This window comes from Ursus americanus, chromosome 11, assembly GCF_024610735.1.
Source record: "Ursus americanus isolate L20-20 chromosome 11, mUrsAme1.1.p, whole genome shotgun sequence".
In the NCBI taxonomy this organism is placed as follows: Eukaryota; Metazoa; Chordata; class Mammalia; order Carnivora; family Ursidae; genus Ursus; species Ursus americanus.
In genome coordinates, this window is record NC_142137.1 from 53,990,977 (window position 1) to 54,012,382 (window position 21,406).

Below are 21,406 nucleotides of genomic sequence, written 5' to 3' on the forward strand. Positions count from 1 at the left end.
TTCTTTTATACTTCTCTAACGGCAAACAACTTCATCTGTTTCTAGGGCAGGGAAATGATCTGATTGTTTCGTGGCTTTTTATGAGTACGTTATTTCTGGGTTCGCGTTGTTTCAGATGGTAACGGGCTGACCTCAGTCGCAGCAATCAAGAGTGAGGTTTTATGAACATTGTCTTACAGCATCAGCTCATAATGTTCCCTCAATGTATTTATTATAATAAGGGAAATAGCAAAGCTCTTTCAGGAAAGCCAGCAATTTGATCTTATAAACAGGACGTTCTATAATTGAAAATCTTAAATGTAAGAAGTGCCGACAGTTTGCGTGTTTGGAGCACCAAAATGAAATACAAGGGTACTTCTGACTAATAATCTTTTTTTTTTTTTCTTTAAAAGGATGTAGAAACCAAGAAAGGCACCTTAGTGAGTTATGTGATGGCATGCAGTATTGGAAACATTACTATCCAGGGTCTGAAGGATCCTGTTCGAATTAAAATCAAACATACGAGAAGCCAGGTAAGAAAATGCTACAAAGAACAATGGATCAGAGGCAGACTAATTCAGAGAAGCATGAGGCCTTTTTTTTTTTTTTTTTTCCTACATGGTAAGAATTTTATTCAACTGGCACTTTTTTGAGGGGGGGCAATTTCCCCAAAACGGGAGAAGAGTTGAGCAGGGGGTGCTGTAACATCACGGTAAATGTTGGCAGATGGGGGAATTCGTCCCCTCTAGGATTCAGTCATCAGAAGAATGAGAGTGAAGAAAAGGACCCCTCTTTTTAAGGAACGACACATTACTTTGAGAAATTAGATTCAGATGCAGTTGCACAATCCTGCCATTAAAAGGCTCGGGTTGTTTTTTAAAGTCAGAAATTACTGCTCCTGGGAAAGCAGAAGGGAAACAGGGCAGGGTCAACTCATTTTTTGAGAGGTTAGCAGTTATCTAGAATCTTGGCAAATGTTGCCTTTTTTGTTGCTTCATTGCCCTTGCTATCATCTGTTTATTCGATAAAATTATATGAGGGTTCTTTTGGTCCCAGGTAAGGCCAGGCACAGGCTTTGCCCTCTTTTCTAGAGGGCCCCACTCCTGATTCTCCCATTTATTAGGCAGGCAGGAAGGCAGGCAGGAAGGCAGCTGGCTGATAAGGGCTGAGGCTTGGAAGTTAGGTCATCTAAGAACTCGCCTGGCTTTGTCACCGAGCCCTCTGAGACGTCCTTGTTCTACCCTTTGGCTTCCTTTGTTTCAGCTCCTTCATCCATGAAGAATTTTTTTATTGTGGTAAAATATACATTACATAATATTTACTGTTATAACCATTTTTAAATGTACCGTTCTGTGACATTTTAGTACATTCCCATTGTTCTGCACCCATTGAGTCATCATCACCGTAACTGTTTCGTGTTCCCCAACCAACACTGTGAACCGTTATATAGTAGCTCCCCATTTCCCTTCCCCTGGGCCCCCGCAACCACCATTTTACTCTCCGTCTCTATGAACTTAACCACTCTACGCACTTCATGTAATTGGAATCATATAGTATTTTTCCTTTTGTGACTAGCTTATTTCATTTAACATAATCTTTTTCAAAGTTCATCCATATTATAGGATGTACCAGAATTTCCTTCCTTTTTAAGGCTGGATAATATTCTCTCTATATATGTACGTATATCTCCTACATTTTTGTATCCATTTCGTCCATCAGTGAGTACTTTGATTGCTTCCACCTTTTGGTTATCGGGAATAACGTCACTGTGAACATGGGTGTGCAAATATCTATTTGAATCCCTACTTTCAATTCCGGGCACATCCTTAGGCATAAAGGAGAATTTTGAAGATGAAGTGAAGTTACAATGTCAAGCACTTTGATAAATGCTAAGGATAGCATTTTATGATGGGACATATATAGCAACTTTTAGACAAACGGGAAGCACGATTTGTCATGAGATTATGGCTGATTTCCACTTGAAGTCTCTGTGAGAAGAGATCTTTCTGGACTGCCTGTCATTCCTAGGTCGCATTGGCATGACTGATACTGGTCTATTTCTTCATGAAAACCTTAGCATTTTGACTCTTTTCCCATATTCAGATCATAAGATTTTTTCACTTATTTTAAACACAATTTCGCATGTTTATTCTTATGTTAATATAGGCAGTGCCTCATCCCATCTGTGCCTTCTGGGATCTGAACAAAAACGGTAAGTTTTAAAATATTGGCTGTCTTAAGAACAACTGAATTTTAAACATTGTTAGACACCCCCGTTTCCTTTCATTCCACCCCAGCCAGAGTGAGTCACAGTGTAAGTGTGATGACAACTGAACTGAAAAGTGTAGTTTAGGTAGCTGGGGAAGTGAGCCTAATTTCTGCAACTTTTTACTCATTGCAAGAAGAAATAAGTAAACTTTTTTTTTTTTAACCAAACAACCTCTTTGATTTCAGTTATTTATAAAATACGGTATACACTTTGATTGCCACTTTTAGGTGAACATCGATATATGCTTGATCTCATTCTTTTAAGGGTACTTCTGAGGATATTATTAATATGCATGAGGCACACAATTTAGAATCTAGCTACCAGACCTCAGATGATGGGGAAAGCATACTATAGGAGCATAAATAAGAAGTCGTTATATATATATATATATATATATATATATATATATATATATATATATATATATATATATATATTGTATGTTATATATATATATCCCTTGAAAGAAAGGAACTGCCTCCAAGATGGCATCCAACAATTAAGAGAAAGAGGCAAAATGAAGGGAGAAGTCACGAGATAAGGTGTGGGGATCTCTTTGATGGGAAGGACAAGCTATGAAACCTCCCACCTCGGCCCCCTAAGGGTCACCTTCCCTTGGGGATCCCCAGTGGGGTTATTCTGGCTACATCGTGTCCCCACCTCTGTTTTTGGTGAGCCTTATTACAGATGGAAGTTTTGTTGTTGTTTGGTTTCTATTCGCACAGTTTTGAGAAAGTGGATTCACTAGATACATCATTAAAAATGATAGCACCTTGCAGACTTAAAATATTCTTTAAATATATGCATTGCTCATATTCTACCTCCTACCATAATAGTCTGATAAGATGCATTAAAGGCATTTATAATAAGTTGCCACTGTGCGTGATCGCTGGGTACGTCATAGAATGCAGACCTCTGTTCTGACGTCTTTGCAAAAGTAGAGGCTGACCTAAGAAAAAAAAGGTGTTGATCTTCAGAGACTTCATTAGTATGTAGCTTATTTGAAAGGGGATACTCTTTTCATGGAAGTTTATTTTGTAATACATTAAAAGTTAAACTAGAATCGAACTTTTGCAGGACCCCTGAGGCACTTCCCTAGAACATAGTTAAAAACCACTGACTAGATAATCTCTCACTGACAACCCAGCACTAACATTCTGTGATTCCGGGAATCTAAATTATTCTAAGTATTGGCAGCTTTAAGAATAGTATCTGTTTGATAAACTGCAAGGCAGAAAAGACTGAGGCATATTTTCCTAAAGAAGATATCATCCATTATAGAAAAGGAACTGGCCTGCTGTTATTTTCACACTGTTTGTGGACTTCCTCTTACAGAAGGTTCTGGATTTTGGAACACGTCAGGATGTGTGGCACACAGAGATTCAGATGAGAGCGAGACGGTCTGCTTATGTAACCACCTCACACACTTTGGAGTTCTGATGGTAGGGGAGGAATTTCTAAACTCATTTGGAATGATGTAATTTGGGAAGGCATACTTCTTTTTGTAAGTCAGCCTTTTTAGATTGTGTGTTTGGGGAATTATTTCCTGGTAATTGTCATCTGTACCATGAATCTTGCTAATTAGCAGAGATCGCATATTTAAAATATATAACAGTAATTATAAAAAAAGAACCTTGCTTTTTTTTTTTTTTTTCCGTAGCATTAACAGCAATGATAGATAATCCTAGAAACAAGAAAATCACCATGAGACTCTTGAATTAAGAGAGAAACAGAGTCGGGGAGACAGAGAGAGAGGAAAGGAGGGAGGGAGAGAGAAAAGTTAAAGGGGAAGACAATGTTGGGTTTTACTCACACGGAAGGGAACTGTGAAAAGTTTGATAAAATATTGTTCTTGCATTAGCACTCATTGGATCGAATGTGACTTTATAGCAGGTACTCGGCTAGGTGATCCAGCTGTCACCCAAAATGATGCAGCCCCCCCACAACTCTCAACTGCCACCCCCACCCCATCCCCGGAGAGCACAGCCTGTTAGGACAGACTAAGGACCAGGACAGCATGGCGTCTTCAGGCCTGCAAGAGAAGACAGGGGTGTGACATGTCTCTTACCACTAGGCCTTCGTATTATTCTTTCCTTCCTTCCTTCTTTCCCATGACCCTATTTTTATCTCATTCGCCAGCCTGTCCAACAGTTTTAAACAAAAATTAGATCACATCGACATGTTTTTTTTCATCCCACCACATTTTCCCGAGTTGCCCTCCATGTAGCAACTCCTTTGAATTCACCCACAGACTTACTCCTCTGTCTTGTATCTCCTCCACGTGTGTTTTTGCAGATGCTTTTCTCGTGCATCCTCCGGATTGTAATAGCCCTGCTGTTTCTGGTATTTGGTATAGTTCCCAAGGATCAAACCACGTTTTTTTTTTTTTTTTTAATGATGATGGCAGTCACCTATGCTGAGACAGTAAAGCTTTTTGAATTTGAATCACAGACATCTTGGTTATGTTTTCCCCTCTCTTAGATCTTACCCCCACTTCTCGTTGGACTGGGCAGGAGCAGTAGGGGCTGTGGAATGTGGCATTAGGCTCATGAACCCACTTGGCCTATGTAAACGGCCATTGTCATATGGCCGTCCTGCAAGTGATTTTCCTAACAGTCTACTGCATAAATGCTCTGAGGGATAAAACAAGTCATTGATAAAGGCAATAATCGTAGCAAATAACCTTTTAACTTTCCCAAAATATAAATATTTTTCTTTACTGCCAGAGCATGAAAATGAACAATTAAACTATAGCATGTTTTGCCTAAGTTAAAAAACAAACAACCAAAGACACTCTCAGTTTTTCTTGAAAGATTTTATTTATGTATTTATTTTAGAGAGATAGCATGGCCTGGGGAAGGGGATCTAAGCAGATGGTCTCTACACTGAGCGCAGAGCCCTATGCCGGGCTCTATCTCAGGACCCTGAGATCATGACCCGAGTGGAAATTAAGAGTCAGAGGCTGCACTGACTGAGCCACCCAGGTGCCCCAAAACACGCTCAATTTTAACTTCTAGGTTCTTCTTTCTGCAAAAGTGACAGCAGACATTCTTTTAGAAAACACTTACTTTGCATCATTATTCATTCAGGTATTATATAAGCTTTAGCTTAATTCATCCAGCTATTTGAATTGTGTGCATGTGCACACATGTATGTGTGTGTGTGCGTGTGTGTGTTTGAGCAGGTTTATGTATGTGGTAGGTCGAAGGTTAGATAAATAGTTGACAGTAATACAATTCAGTATATAGCAGCAATTTATATGTAACCAGAGTACGGCTTCCCGTTACTTTGGTTAGTTTCTTCACATATTGTTCGAATTTTATTACATATTTATAATTGTGCATTTTTCTGTTGCCATTTGACTAAATAATTGGTTTTACATATATGTGAATATATGCATTTTTTTTTAGTACTATCCTTTACACGTTGGCTGCTCTTACAAGTTTATAAATTGCTGGGAGAAAAACTTTCCAGAATTTGTCCTTCCTGGCGATGAGCCCATGTCCTCTCAGCTTTTCCAGACCACCAACACTTTGCTAAGAGACTTTCTTGCTTTATAAATTCTTTATTCACTTATTAAGATATTCCCAGAGTCTGCATTGCCCCATGACACATTTACCATATGGGAAGTTAAAAAATGTACCCCAGACCCATAACTATATCTTCTAATCTACAAATGTGTGAAGGATTTAATGTCCTCTATTAACATTTCCTTGTAGTAAAACTGATTTTAATACTTTTAACATGACTACATTTTCATATTGGCTAGTTCAGAGGAATAAATATTTGCATATTCTTCATTCTCTAAAAGTACAAAACAACACGAAAGTTGTGTGTGTGGATGTGTAATAGTAAACATGATTTTATTTAATTTACACTTTAAATTGTGGTTTTAATATTGGCTGGCAAGTTTACCCCCTCACCTAGATGGGAGCCGCAAGTTTTTCTCAAAAGTTAATCACAAGTCACCTAGAGATTCCCCAAGACCATTTCTCTGTTCCATGAAATCCTGGAGCAGCCAAAATGTTGGTCAGGGTAACGTATCTGTGAGTCCGCTGGCACTGACTTGAACTGCATCCCATGTGCCAGGGGAGTCCCAGGTCCTTCCATGTTTGGAGGGAGTCCTGGGAGAGAAGGGAAGGCTAAGTCCCTTCTGACCCAGAGCCCCTGTGTCTGCTGGATTCAATCACTGTGCATTTCTGGGAGCCACAGAAGGGCTGTTACCTGTTTCTTACTGCCTCAGCCAAACCACAGACTGAATATCCTGTCATCATTTCACACACACATACTCACATGCAAATACCACCTACTGGAAGCTTTGTATGTGAGTAACGCATTTTATTGACATGTTGGTGAAAATTAAAGAGAATTAACACATAAAATGAAAAGCTTATAAAACAAACTTTCTTTTTTGTAATTTAAGACCTGAAATTTTAAATTAGGTATCCCCTTGGGAATATGGCCTTTCTCCAAGAAGGCTCCACTTTTGAACATCTGCAAAACGGAGGTGTCTGTCCTTCTCCAACCAGGATTGAGGGATGGTCTTAACTCAAGATTGATGCCTAACCCAATTCCCTATTTAAGGAAGAAAAGAAAGATTTCCCTCCCAGGCCCAGACTTTACAAGTCTGCCTCTGCATAGTGAAATTAATGCTTCATGTTAATATGCTAGAAGGTATTTACTTCTTTCCATTCCACAACCCCTAACACTTTAAATGGTGTCCTTTCAGGTCTACAGAGACTTAAATAAAACAACAACAACAGCAACTATGATCTAAAAATCTGTAATGGCTTCTCATTTATGAAAAAGAAATATAGACCACCCAACCCAATACATGCCAAGCTTTGAAATGACCATAGTAAAGATCCCCAGCATGGCGCTCGGAGGCCCAGTCTCGCTGCCCACTGGTTGGGCCCCTCCCTACTGGACAAAGAGCCATCGCTTGCCTGAGGGTTCCCATTGACCATGGTGGCCTCTATTTTTGCCTGTGTCCCTAGCCCTGCAAATGTTAGCAATGGGCCTGATCATCTACTATGCAAGGCAGTGACTTTCTCCCCAGTTTCTGGTCGGGACCAACCCAGTGGTTTTGCTCTTCACGCTATGCAACTCTCCATAATGCTGCACTTTTGCATGGAATGATTGGCAAGAGTACAATAAACGGAAGCTTCCATCTTGATTTGCACTGTTTTTTTAGCCCTCAGATTGAGCTAAGATTGTCAGTGCTAGCAGTGAACTTTCTAATAAAACACCGTTCCCGTGAAAAGAGAGATCCTTAACAGCTGCTTCCCATGTCTTATGTAGGACCTTCAAGGAACTGCCTCACAGATAGATGCAAGAAACACCAAACTTCTCACCTTCATCACCTATATTGGGTGTGGGATATCTGCTATATTTTCAGCAGCAACTCTCCTGACATATGTTGCTTTTGAGTAAGTAATTTTTATCTGTCAAAACCCAGTGCTAGTGTCCCAAAATGGGAATAAGAAAATTGCCTTTGCTTTTAAAAATACTTACATACTTTTCAAATCACGGAGGGTGGTTCAACTTTCATGTTCAGGTTTCTCATAACGTTTATCATGTAACATAAATTTTCTCACTATAGAATCTTAGCTTATAATTATTGTGTGTCTATGGATAAAATGAATTTAAACCTATAAGAGATGATTATCATATAAATAAAAATTGTATAAAGTGCTTTTTACATGGTAAATATGAAAATATTTGCTTCACAGATCTTATAAAATTAGTCCTGAAACAGGAACCCTTTTTTTATAAAGATATCTTTATTTAGTCATTTACTCATTTATTTATTCATTAATTATTTATTTATTCTGAGAGGGAGAGAGCTCACCCCAGAGCATGAGCAGGTGGGGAGACGGGGAGGGTCAGAGGGAAAGAGAGAAGCAGACTCCTCCGTGAGCAGGGACCCTGGAGGCAGGGCTCCATCCCAGGACCCCAGTCATGATTTGAAGCAGAGGCAGATGTTCAACTAAGTGAACCACCCAGGCACCCCAATGGGAACTTTTTTTTTTTTAAAGGATTCTTACCTCATTAAAAATCAAGAAATTTCTGAAAATTTTACAGAAATTTTTTTTTTAACAGAAATCTCATTTTTACAACTAGTACTTTTCCTGGATTAAAAAAAAATCAATCCATTGACACTAATTGGAAATTTGATAAACAGTTGGAAACAGTTTTGAAATAAAATTAATATTAAAAAAACTTCAGGGGCGCCTGGGTGGCTCAGTCTGTTAGGTGGCTGCCTTCTGCTCAGGTCATGATCCCAGGTCCTGGGATCGAGCCCCGCATTGGGCTCTCTGCTCAGCGGGGAGCCTGCTTCTCCCTCTGCCTCTGCCTCTCCCCCTGCTTGCGCACTTGCTCTCTCCCTGTGTCTTTCTGTCTCAAATAAATAAAATCTTTAAAAAAATTTTTTAAAAACTTTATAATTTGCCAAATCATCATAAATATCTTTAAATACTCCTAATTAAATACAAATCTCCTCCTCGTGCATGGCTCCGTTGCAGAGCTTTGTAGAAAATAGGAATTTACCGCTTGTGCTTAAAAGATTAATTTACAGTATTCCTTCTCTTCTTTCTTTTTCCCTTTTTCAGAAAATTGCGAAGGGACTATCCCTCCAAAATCCTGATGAACTTGAGTACAGCCCTGCTGTTCCTGAACCTCCTCTTCCTCTTGGATGGTTGGGTCACCTCATTTCACGTGGATGGCCTTTGCACGGCCATTGCTGCCCTGCTCCATTTCTTCCTTCTTGCAACCTTTACCTGGATGGGGCTAGAAGCAATTCACATGTACATTGCCCTGGTTAAAGTATTTAACACTTACATTCGCAGATATCTACTGAAATTCTGCATCATTGGCTGGGGTAAGCCTCCTAAACCGTTTTGGTTTTGTTTTTACTGTCAGGGAAATCGCCCGTCTCTCATAGGAAAATCCTGTTTCGAAAGATTAGAGCTGCTAAAAGAAGCTTCGAAACTGTGAATGATGTGGATTTGATGTCCACCTCCCCACATCCCTTCCTCGGAATGGTATTTTTAAAAACTCTTCAGCCGTCTTTACTAAATTCAGGAGTAAAGGAAAAAGCCCTAGCCTCCTGAGTCAGCACAAACTTATTTCCTGTGACCAGAGCCAGCCCACCCAAGTCTGAAGGAGCAGCCGGCAGACAGGGGTGCAGCTCAGACCCCTTGCCGTCCTCACCCCCTGAACACATGCGCATGTCCTGGATCCAGCGAGAGAATGTTATTTCTGTGTGTGCAACCAGAACGCTGACAGAATTCTTGCCTTGAACTTCTTAACACGATTCCTCAGCCAGACATGGATGGTAGCCTTAGCCTGTTTGGAATCTTCTAAATGGGCTCCTTTCTTTATCTGGCTTCACATTGGAGCAAGCATTTAGAGTTTTTTTTTTTTTTTTTTTTTGCAGATGGCAATATAGACGAATGGGACATTTCCAAGGTGTTCGTCACTAAAAGCATCTCTCAGGGAATTAGCTTGGTGTGATCTTCCCCAAAGAAATAGACACGAGCATACTTTATTGATTCTCTGGAGAGAAAAGAGGAGACTGTAAAAACGTTACAGCCCCATAGTTTCTCCCCCACTGTTTCTAAAGAGTTGTCTTTACATAGAAAGGGGCAAAATAAACTTGCTGTTGCCTGACTGCCCTAACCCTGGCAGAATGACGGCTGTCCTTAACGAAGCACTTTTGCTTCTGGATTCGGAATAAAGCGGGTTCGGGTTCTCTAATGAGTAACGGGAAGCAAACGCAATATTTAAATATCTGTCATTAAAGAATGGGTTTTAACTTTAGCCAGTGAGGGTTGGATGTTCCACACAAAAGACGGGGTTGTATTGTTGCTTTTAAAAAAGTTGCCAGTTCTAAAAAATTTCGATTCTGTGATATGGAGGGTTTTCTTTTTCTTCTTTTTTTTTCTTCCCTTGCCATTATCAGTCTTACAAAGCAGTCCCAGATGTGTCAGAACGGTAGAATGGTTGCTTATGTCATGGTCTTTCTACCACAGGTCTGCCTGCCTTAGTCGTGTCCATTGTTCTGGCAAGCAGAAACCAAAATGAGGTCTACGGAAAAGAAAGTTATGGAAAAGAACAAGGTGATGAATTGTAAGTAATAAGAACTTGTGGGGAATTTATCCGTGCTGAGTATATATCCTTTGCTTCCTAAAGTGTGGTGCACGTTTCCAGGCCAGTAGCGAGCCTCCACGCATGTGCAAGCCTTTGCTGAGGTCTCTGCTGCTCCACAGCTGAATTCGCCTGAGCGCCCGGACTGCTTAAGCTGCTTCCCCACGTTCGCCTGCGCTCTGTCATCTGCAGGACTACAGAGGAAGTCTGGGATGTGGTCTTCTAGGCTCAGAAGACCCGTCCTGCTATGATGGGATTCCAAAAGACTGCCCCTCCTTAGGCCCACACACACCTTCAAGAAAAGGAAATCAGAATTTGTATTTGGTAAACTCCCTTCAGGCTGTGGGATCATAGAGACCAAGGTCTGGATATTGTTCACTTTTGGCAGTTCTCTCATATTTTCTCTAGCCTGTAATGGGTACTCAATAAGTATTTGTTGATTGAATGAATTACTGAATGCATACGGAGCTTACTCCTGAGATGAGACCCGTGAGACCACAATTCTGTGCACGTTTCATGGATGGAGAACATTTTCATATCCAGTCAGTGTCCGACCTGTGTTCCATTCTCTCATGGACTTCCCTTCTCTTATAGTTCCAAAACTGCATTCAAAAAACCCCACAAGAACTAGTAGAAAATAAAGAAGCTAGGTCAGAAACTTCGGGATTCTCAGGGACTTCCAAATGTAGAGGGATATTAGCTCCAGAGACAAGCAGCATCATTTTGGGGATTGTTATAAAAAGATACATTAAAAGTAGAAGTCAGTGCATCGGTCCCAAATAAGAGACTTTCACAAGTATGTTAGTCAGCTCTCGTAGGACTTTACAGAACGTTTAGTAAATTGCTGTGCCATCAACAATCTCATTTACTGAGCATTTATTATATGCCAGGAATCATGTTAGGTTCTGGGTTTCAGAGATGTTCAAGACAGTTTTTGCCTTTGTAGCTATCATGTTCCTGTGTGGGGTACATGACCCAGAATGAAGACCATTTTCATGAGAATTTTTAGATGAATTTTAATTACTTTAAATAATTTATCCAATTTTTGAGGTACCTAAGAACTCCCATAGTATTAATTAAGCCGTGGGCCTCTGCAAATTGTAGTGTGTGTTGACTTGAACACTTTACACATGGTACAATTATTAAATTACTTTCATCTATTTTCTGATCTATCTATGTATATTTATCATTCCGGATATCAAGTATATGCTTTGTCGTCTCATGAAGATGTTGTAATTGGTGTAAGCTTTCTAACTGTTCATGGGGAGTGTTGCTACAGGAATATCACAGTTCTATAATAAGGTCTTGCCTCAACTAGACCAATTACATTAATAGGAATTATTTTGCAGCAGTAATGGGATTCATGATTATGTGTGTCTTAAGTAGGAATTTACTCTTCTTACATGACCGGAGACATGGAAGTAGGCAGCTACTGGCATTGGTTTTATGGCTGAAAATGTCAGGACCAGCGAGTCTGCAGCAGTCCTGGCCTTTCTCTCAAAGATAGAAGGCGGTTGCTACAGCTCCAGAGCTTGCTTCCCTGGTGGAAGCAGAAGAGCAAATAAGGGCCTCTCCCAAAAATCCCCTAGCAGATTTTGCTTCCATGTCATTTCGTAGAACAGGGTCCACATGGCCGGCCCTTGATTGCAAAAGAGATTGAGAGAATGAGTACTTAAGTTTCCCATTCTCTGGAGTGCAGTCACATAAGAGAAAAGGGGGTTAGACTTGGTTTTGGGTGAGCCAACCCCGAGTGTCTTCACGCCAAGTCAGAATTCAAGAAGCCAGCTTGTTTTCTTTTTAACTGTTGACTTAAATAACTTGATATTAAGACGATGGCTATCTAAAACAAACCAAAAAAACTACGTAAACATCAAAAAAGAAACTGAGGCCCAGCAAGATGAAGTGACTGTCCAAAGGCTTTGAGAAGGGCCCAGCTGTGAAATCTGCAGAAACCCAAACTAAGCCAGGAGAAGTCTTCGGTAAACAGGACATGGTAATAAATCTCTTTTTCTTTCTGGTTTCTTCTTCTCTTTAAGCTGTTGGATCCAGGATCCAGTCGTATTTTATGTGACCTGTGCCGGGTATTTTGGAGTCATGTTTTTCCTGAATGTTGCCATGTTCATCGTGGTCATGGTGCAAATCTGCGGGAGGAACGGCAAAAGAAGCAACCGGACCCTGCGTGAAGAGGTTTTAAGGAACTTGCGGAGTGTGGTCAGCCTGACGTTTCTGCTGGGCATGACATGGGGTTTTGCTTTCTTTGCCTGGGGACCCTTAAATGTCCCTTTTATGTACCTCTTCTCCATCTTCAATTCGTTACAAGGTAAGATAAGTGGTACCTTTGTGATTTCGGCCTTCCAGTTTTATCATGAACAGCTTCACTTAGGGGCAAGTGCCCCTATGTCATCGTTCCAAGTAATGAACATAGTTCCAGGGACAGGGTACTCATTACAAGGATCTTGAGTAGAAAGATGAGGTAGGATGTCAGTTTGTTTTCAGTGATGAGTATCCCAAGCACTAAGAACAGTGCCTGGCAGGTAGCAGGTGCTCAATAAATCTACATTGTTTTATGACTAAATATGGGGCAGGGAGGTACCCAAGGGGGAGTTTAAAGGGAGGCACAGGCAACTTTTACCTTCTTTACAGTTTTCCTTAGTATCCTATGTGCATGTAACATTCTTGGCCAGAAGAATTTTTAGAATCTATGCAGGGACAGAACAATTTTCCTAGATTCCTTGGCCCTTGGATTTCAAAATAAATACCAGTACTCTGGTTCAGAAATGCTCATTTTCTCATGAGATACAGCAGTTGGTTCAACAGTTTAACAAACATTTGCCAATGACCTCCTTTGTTCAAAAATCAGTCTTCCTTTGAGGAGCTTTCTGTCATCTTTCTGACTCCACAATACATGCCTGAGTAAACTCTATGATGAATTTAATGTTTACATTTAAATATAAATTACATTTTTCTTTTTTTTCAAGATGTAACTTCTTTTTTTTTTTTTAAGATTTTATTTATTTATTTGACAGAGAGACAGCCAGTGAGAGAGGGAACACAAGCAGGGAGAGTGGGAGAGGAAGAAGCAGGCTCCCAGCGGAGGAGCCCGATGTGGGACTCGATCCCGGACGCCGGGATCACGCCCTGAGCTGAAGGCAGACGCTTAAGGACTGCGCTACCCAGGCGCCCCTAAATTACATTTTTCAAAAGCTGAACGACGTTCTTTCAGATATGGGATAGACCGTGCGTGGGTTGTTGATAAACTCCCCGATGTTCAGAAGCACCATGAGGCCCGCATGACTAAAGAGTAAGGGGACAAAGCTTGGGATTTTTGACTAGGGCAATACTACAGGCTTACCTGAAGCTCCTGGCCATGCAGTTGTAAGCGTGCGGGGGAAGGAGAGCTGACTCAAGCTGACTCAGGCTGACTCAAGCTGAGCTGGGGTGGATGGGGTGGTGGGATGCAGGTTTGTATTACTCACCAAACGAGATGCCTGGGCAGCTGTTTCCCTATAGGTGCGTTCAAAGAGAAGTTGGTATTTATCCGCAGGGGAGTGTTTACCATGTTATAGCGTACATGTCTGTTTTGCCTCACCTCCTAGTTTCCTCATGAGCTCCTGCAAAAAAAAAAAAAAAAAAAAAAAATCATGAAGTAGGTGCTCAGTGATTGTTAAATGAATAAATGGATTTCTGGATGAAGAAAGGGAGGGGCTTTTGAGATGGCCTAAATCCAACCTGTGGCTCTTCAGGCATAAATAGGCGTCAGTTAGTTCAGCAAATTTTCATTCAGGTTCACTCTTCCATAACAGAGGAAGTACGTGGGCTCATTATCTTGAGTAAATAGACTCGTAAGCCTCAAGTGCACCTCCAAAAGTTGGAAAGTGGGTAGGGTAGCATCTGAACGCCCCTTCATATCTAGCTTCGTAAGGGGAGCACTCCTCTATTTAATCTCTTCTCTAATATACAACATTAAAACTGCCTAGATAAATATTGACAGAAATGTCCATTAACATTAGAAATTCCGTGGTTTTATATTTCAGGCGCGTTAATCTGCCAGCCCAACCTTGTTTTTGCTTTTAGAATTTCCTGGCAGTTTCCGTAAGCTTCAGCAGCTGCAGTTGTCTGCTCAGCTCTGTTTCCATTCATGAGGATTGGGATGTTTTATTTTTCCCAGCATAGGTCTCCTGTCAGGAGGGAAAAATGTTCTAACCCATCATCAAGTCATAGTTCTTCATAAATCGCTAACTTTTAAGACTGATGTTAAATTATATAAATTCAGAACAGATTTCTGCATATCCAGTGACATTAAAAACACTTCCTGAAAAGGAAATGTAAATGAAAACACAGTGATACAGAGCATATGAGTCCACCAACAATTGCTCACTGGCTGAGCTTGTGCAAAAACTTGTCAGGATGCTACAGAAAGTCACTTAATGGTTCTTATTCGAGTCATTTTCCGAACCTTCCAAGAGGGCGTTGGCTGTTGTTGAAAGTATATGCTTTGGTAAAAGATGCTTGTAGAATCTAGACTGTCTAAAGAAACAATTCAGTGAACTTCAAGTAGTATCGAGGCAAAATAAGCCTAGATAAATAAAGGATAAATAATAAGGGATTTAGGTGAACTACATTGTCTGTTTTATTCTTTCTGATATTTTTTTATTCCAGCAAAAACAACAACAACAACAACAATCTTGACATGATCCCTTTGTCTCATGGAGTTTATGTTTTAGTAGGAGAGACTGACATTAACCAGATAGTCACCCTACGAATCGTAGCTGGTGGTGTAGAGAGCACATGACAGAAGTCATGGTGTCTGAGCTGGAATCTGAAGGATCAGTGGGGATGAACTAGGGGAAGGTGGGGGTAGGAACAGAGAAGAGACAATTTCAAGTGGAAAGCGCTCCATGTGCAAAAAACCTGCTATCGTTGGTGATTATAGTGTATGCCCCAGGAATTAAAAGAAAGCTCATATAACTGGAGAACCAAGAAAGAGCCATAGAGTGACAGAGTGGTGAGCGTGCACAAATGGGAGGCTGGGGCTGGCCCAGAAGGCCCTGTGTTTTGATCTTGCTGAGAGCCGTGGGAAGTCTTTGAAATCTTCTAGGCCTGTGGAATGACATGATCAGATGTGCATTTTATAAAGACGAAGCTGGACATAATGTGGAGAAGGGATTAGAGCCGCCCCACAGTGTCAGTAGGGAGAACAGAGTAGAGGCTATCCCCGTGGTCCGGGTGAGATAAGGCAATGCAGTATTTTAGACTGTGGTGGGGCTGGGGGAGCTGGAGATATGTGAAAAAAGTCAAGAGAAAGTTTGGAACTGTGCTGCCACAAAACACTCATCACTGGTGTTGAGTTTCATTAAAGTAAACGCTTATCCTTCTGGAGTGGTTAGGGCGAGCGGTCTTGCTTGCTGCCATGCCATCGCTAATTGAAGCCTGTCATTATTAGACTCGGCAATGGCCAGAAGTTTAGAATGTGATACAATGTTCTAAAAACTAAATCTATGCCAAGCAAATTTTACTTTCAGATTTAGCTTGGAGCTGAGCATTAAAAAATCAGCCGGGTCTTCATTTTGAATCCCACAAGTCACCCTTTAGTGTTACAGAGGGGGCTCCTCCGAGAAGGACAAGTGTTCGCGCTGGGTCTGCAGGGAGGCCAGGGTGCTGTAGCCCGGGGGTTCCTTCTGCTAGCAGCTTTCTTTTCCTTTTTGTGTGTGTCTTCAAAACTTTGGTTCAGACGTGAAAAATCCATTTTATCTTTCAGGATTCTTAGAAATAAATGCATGTATGGGTGTGAGTGTGTTCAAACACACATATACATGTATAATTATATGGGTACTTACCTAAATTTGCATAGCCTACATACTAAAATTTTATACATGCTTTTCGAACTATTTTTATTTTAATGTTCAGTTTTAATATATATTTTTGTTTAAGTATATGTCTTTTTAGTTTTTTTATGTACGTTTATAACCATACAACTTACCTGCCAAAAATAGTGCTAATTGAATATCAGAAAATTATTATAATCTGTGTGGCTTGTAACTAAAATTCTATCTACTTGAATAAGCAGATGAAATCATGAATTGAATCAAGCCTGAACCTAAGTTTATTGTTTTCTAATTTTCCACATTAAATTGCTTTTTTTAAATTTTACCTTCTTTACTTCAGCAACTTACATTTTAATCCACTAATTTTTTTTCCCTGTAATATGAAAAGATAAATATATCTTCTCTTGCCATGGTGGTATTACATATCTACCTATTTTCGCTATCTTTGTTGCTTTCCTAGGATGAAAGTGGCAGATTGCTGTATTAGAAATTTTAATTTTTTCTAAAGAATACAAATTGAGAAAATGGCAGGGTATACAAATTGCTGTTTAAAAGGGAACAGATGTTTTACAAAAGTGTATCATAATTCACATGCCTGAGAACATTAGCCTACAGTCAGGAAATACGATGTAACTCATTTTAAAGAAGTAAAAGACAATTCCCTGACTGTTGAGAAGATCGAGGCCAGAGTCCTCTTGGGCTTCTCTAGCTGTTGGCAATATCGATGTGCTCGTAGGATAGATTATTGCCCTGAGATGCAGTCCGTGCACAAAGTTGCTCATTACAAAAGTCATAAGCAGTATTCAGGCTGTACATTTTTTATTAACTCTTTAAAAACATTTGACACTATCAATTAGATTAGGCTTTTTCAACATATAGGGAAGTTTAACATTCCTGACAAGTTTATCAAGATCTGAAGGCTAGTTCCATAGCAAGAAGTTGGTCTTCAATTTTCCATTTCCAGGCATGTGAAACAATATTGACTAATCATCTCGGGCACAATCAGCCCATCTTCTGTACGTATTTATGACAGCGTCATAAGATGCAGCATATGGTTCTGAAAATAGAAGCTGCCATGGCCAACACAGAAGGCTGTTATCAGTCTACTCAGAGATAATGTTTGCCATTAATTAATTTGATAACATTAAGATATACCCAGAGCAACAGAAATAATGTATATTTGCATAGCGCATTGTGGCTTATAAAAAACTTACACACAACATCCATGATTTGATGTAACTCTTAAAGCAAGTGTAGAAAAGTAGGTGCTCAAGAAAGATGGTATTTTCTGCATTTTACAGATGAAGAAACAGGCTCAGAAGAGCTAACAACTGCCCCCAAGTTCAGTCTGAATCTGACAGTGTAATATTTACAATATAGCATAAATGAAAATAGAAAAATACATTATTAGGGGATAAAGCATAAGAAAAATAAATTACTGCCCTTCAATTTTTTGTTTCAAAGTTCTTAGGAAGTAAGTATCTGTATCCATTGAAAAAACTCAGTAATTATATGCTTAATTAAATGCTAATTTATTCTTACCCTTACTCAGAAAAAAATTAAGGAAATATATTTATTATTATTATTTTAATCTTATTGGTAAAGTAAGAAAATTAAATCAGATTAAGGGTTAGGAGCCTCCTGACAGCTCAGCTGTGTCGTAATCACATATGCAGCGTAGGGCATTGGTGCCAACATAAAGACACGAACCGCCTTTAAACCCTAACATCTGAAACAACGTCATGTTGGCTGAGATGTCACACACTGCAAGGAAATAAATTACTCATCTTTTGGCAGGGCATTTTGTGCCACAGAGAAATAATATTCTAAAGGGCATCTTAGAGTATGAAAGGAGGATTCAAGAGGTTCCCAAAGAGAGACATAAACCCACCCAGCGCAGCGGCCAGCAGGCTCTGTCTGTGACAACAAAATATATGAGCCGTTCTGAGACCTGGACTCAGGCTTGCTAGGGAGCGGAGAGGTAATCTAAACCATTTTTGTCAAAAAATCAGTTCTGTTGGGGCTCCTGGGTGGCTCAGGCAGTTAAGCCGCCAACTCTTGATCTCAGCCCAGGTCTTGATCTCCAGGTCAAGAGTTCAAGCCCTGCATTGGGCTCCACCCTGGGTGTGGAGCCTACTTAAAAAGAAAAAAAAATCAGTTATCTAGCGCATGCATCCTTTTTTGCCCACATACACGATTTGATTAAATCTTGATTGACTTTCCCATCGAAACTCCAGGACCACTTCTGCCCGTGGACCTGATTAAGATACCATTTACTCATCCTCACTACCATCTGACTCCACCCCGCGTCCCTGAATTTATCTATAGCTAATCTACAGTCTTGCCGCTAACGATGTTTCTGGATCTTTTATTATCCAGAGTAAGAAAGAGTTAAGGGAGGCCATTTGTCGGAATTTGTTGATGACAATCTTGCTGAAATTGTCAGTGGCCTTTTGTTAGTAAAGCACTCATTGAGAGTCGAGGACCCAAGGTTTGGGTTTGGATTTTCGGGTTTTGATGTTGTTGTTGTTGTTGTTGTTGTTGTTTTTCCTCCACCAAGGCTTCTCGAAAGTGACGTTTTGGAGCAGAGAAAGAATGACAATCTGTGCTGCCCTGAATTTTACTGTCCCGCTTTCATTTTTATATCCAAGGGAAATTGTTCCTTGGCAATTTTTTTTTTTTTTAATTTTGATAATCAGGCTAAAGATCTGAGAACATCCCTTTGGCTGCTCATTTTACATCTGCCCCAGAAAGCCCCAAATCTTTGCCAGAATCAACCAAAGAGAATGAGTCCCATGCGGGAGCCAAGTTCCTAGCCAAAATATTGAGGCTCAGAATTTTTTTTCTAAATACATAGTTAAATAGCTTTTATAAAGACCAAGGTTCAACACAGATCAAAAAATCTACAGCAAACATAGCACCAGTACTTAGAAGTAAGCTTTTTTTTTCTTTTCTTTTTTCTCCCCAAACATACTGCTCGAAGGCCTTCCCAGGCCAGTGAAAGGACTAGGTATCAAAAACCAAATCTACTTGCTGAGAGTTAGATCACTCTTGCAGGTGTCCCTTCACCATATTTGCTGACCCAGCCTTGGCCTGTGATTTGGGGAGGGGGAGTTCTTTACCTTTCCTTCCCTAGCAGTGCCCATGGGCAGACCCACCATCCCACATACTTGCAACACAATCTGCTATCAAAATTGAAAAGGTCATTTATTTTGAATAAGAAAATTGCAAAATTTACGGAGAAGTAAAATATCTTGAATTCGCATATTGGTCTAAATTTTTCTTTTATAAGGGAGCGGGTCCCTCTGGTTAGTGAAGGATGGTGTGGTAATAGGAAAGCAAGGGTGAGGGGGGATGGGCGGGTAGAGGATGGGTTAGGAATCTCTTCATTTAAAATAGGTTTAAATTTTTGTTTTTATTCTTGTTCCAGCATGGAATCTGGGTTCATGCAGGTAAAATAAAGAATCCAAGCAGTTATCAAGTCAAAGAAACTATTGCTAAGGAACTTTGGCTTGGATTCATTAGAGTGGTGGTTTTTCAGGCTAAAACTCACCAAAGAAGGACCATCATGAGCTGTGTTTTGTGAGATGTAAAGGTTTCATGGAACTAGCACTAGCCTGTCAGGATGAAGTAAAGGTTTTAATTCTGAGTCAATCTTTTCACCCATTTCAGCTTCCAACTTTTATGAGCAATGTTCCCTACTCCCTGGTCAGTTAAAAAAAGCTCTAAGTCGGTATGAAGAGTAAAGGCCAGTTCTCCTGGTCCCTGGTCACAGCTGAAAGCCCTTTCCAAAAAGCTGGAAGAGCATATTTTTCCAGGTGGTATGGAGATACCCTTTGAGGTACCATGTGGTTGATAGGCAGATTCTCAAAGGGAAAACATTTGCTAGCAAGAGAGCATGGACAGGGATGAGAAATCAAACAGACCCCCTTGGATGTCAGTGTAGATCTCTAAAGTTTCGTGATTTTAGTTCTGCTTTGGCACCAAGACCTATAAATAGATGAGGGGAAAAAAAAAAAAACCTTCAAAATTGAAAAGGGAATAGCCCTCTGTTTTCTCGCTTTGGCCTCCAAGTTTCCTTGGCTCTCCTGCTGCATTTTCTCCTCCTCCTTCCTGAAGTATTTAGAATTTCTCTCCATACTAAGTGTGTTCTTCCAGATGTGCATACCTACCACATTTCCCACAGCTGAACTGTAAAAGGGATGTTTTGTCCTGTAAGAATTTTGGTATAATATTTATTGCCAGATGAATTTAAATTCACACAGAAAGGGCCAGTTACTATGAATAGTAAAATAACCTATTACGAGAATCCTATTCTGACTTAAAATGGAAATGTATCTCATGGCTGAAGAATCAGCCTAATACCTTGGCACTTACAAATATATTAACTCCTAAGAATTCTAATTTCTTTTGCCTATTGTTTAATTCTGTCTCATAACATTGCAGTTCATAGCGGGGGGGGGGGGCATTTCAATGACTGCCGTCACAGCAGTTTAGAAGAGATGTTCAGATTTTGAATCTAATTTACATTCCAGCATCTCCTGAACTTACTGGATGCCTGTAGATTTACTGACACGTGCAGATGCTTAAAAATAGACAATGTCATCTAATGCAGTGTAATTATAATTTAGAACAGCACTGCACAATCTAAAAAATTGTTTTATTAAGTCAGTTTTATCTTATCTCTAACCTCCCCCTCTGTGACTGTGGTCAGCATCAGACCCTCAAAGTAACACCCATCTTAGCATCCCAGCAAGGGTGACAAAGTGAATCCAAGAACTCGTTCCCTCTCAGTGTCCTCAAAACACCAGCCATAACCTCTGAAGTTTTTTCCTCGAGTAGATAAAACGTGTCTAAAAACTGCTGAGTGTAACACAAAGGAAGCAGCCTCTGGCAACTCTCACCTTCTGCCCTCAACTAAAAGGAAATCATTCTCTCAGTGCGAGGCCCTATAGTGAGTGATGCCTGGAGAGGAAAGTTTCTAATTGAAGTTTGCAATCTCTCCCTGCCCTGATATGTGATTTTGTGAAACAGTGGCTTAAGAACACATGGGTTTTCAACTATCTGACAAAAATACCTCCAAGAACAAACCCTGCAAATTCTGCCCCAGTTGACAAAAATAGAGTAAACCCAAGGCAGGGGCTCTGTTCCCTCCAACGGCAGCTGCCTTCCTCTGACTTGTGTT

General features: G+C 40.2%; 1 protein-coding gene across 4 annotated transcripts in view; it reads left to right on the top strand.

Annotated features, from left to right (window-relative positions):
* The window catches only part of ADGRG6 (adhesion G protein-coupled receptor G6), a 133,608-nt gene that overhangs the window by 100,208 nt on the left and 11,994 nt on the right, over positions 1-21,406 (top strand). For all 4 annotated transcript variants that reach the window (XM_087865529.1, XM_045810084.2, XM_045810085.2 and 1 more), the window contains 7 exons: positions 393-512; positions 2,146-2,191; positions 3,584-3,690; positions 7,550-7,677; positions 8,860-9,128; positions 10,282-10,378; positions 12,433-12,716. In XM_087865529.1, coding sequence (XP_087721655.1) covers positions 393-512; positions 2,146-2,191; positions 3,584-3,690; positions 7,550-7,677; positions 8,860-9,128; positions 10,282-10,378; positions 12,433-12,716 — 1,051 coding nt within the window. The remainder of the gene's footprint in view (positions 1-392; positions 513-2,145; positions 2,192-3,583; positions 3,691-7,549; positions 7,678-8,859; positions 9,129-10,281; positions 10,379-12,432; positions 12,717-21,406) is intronic.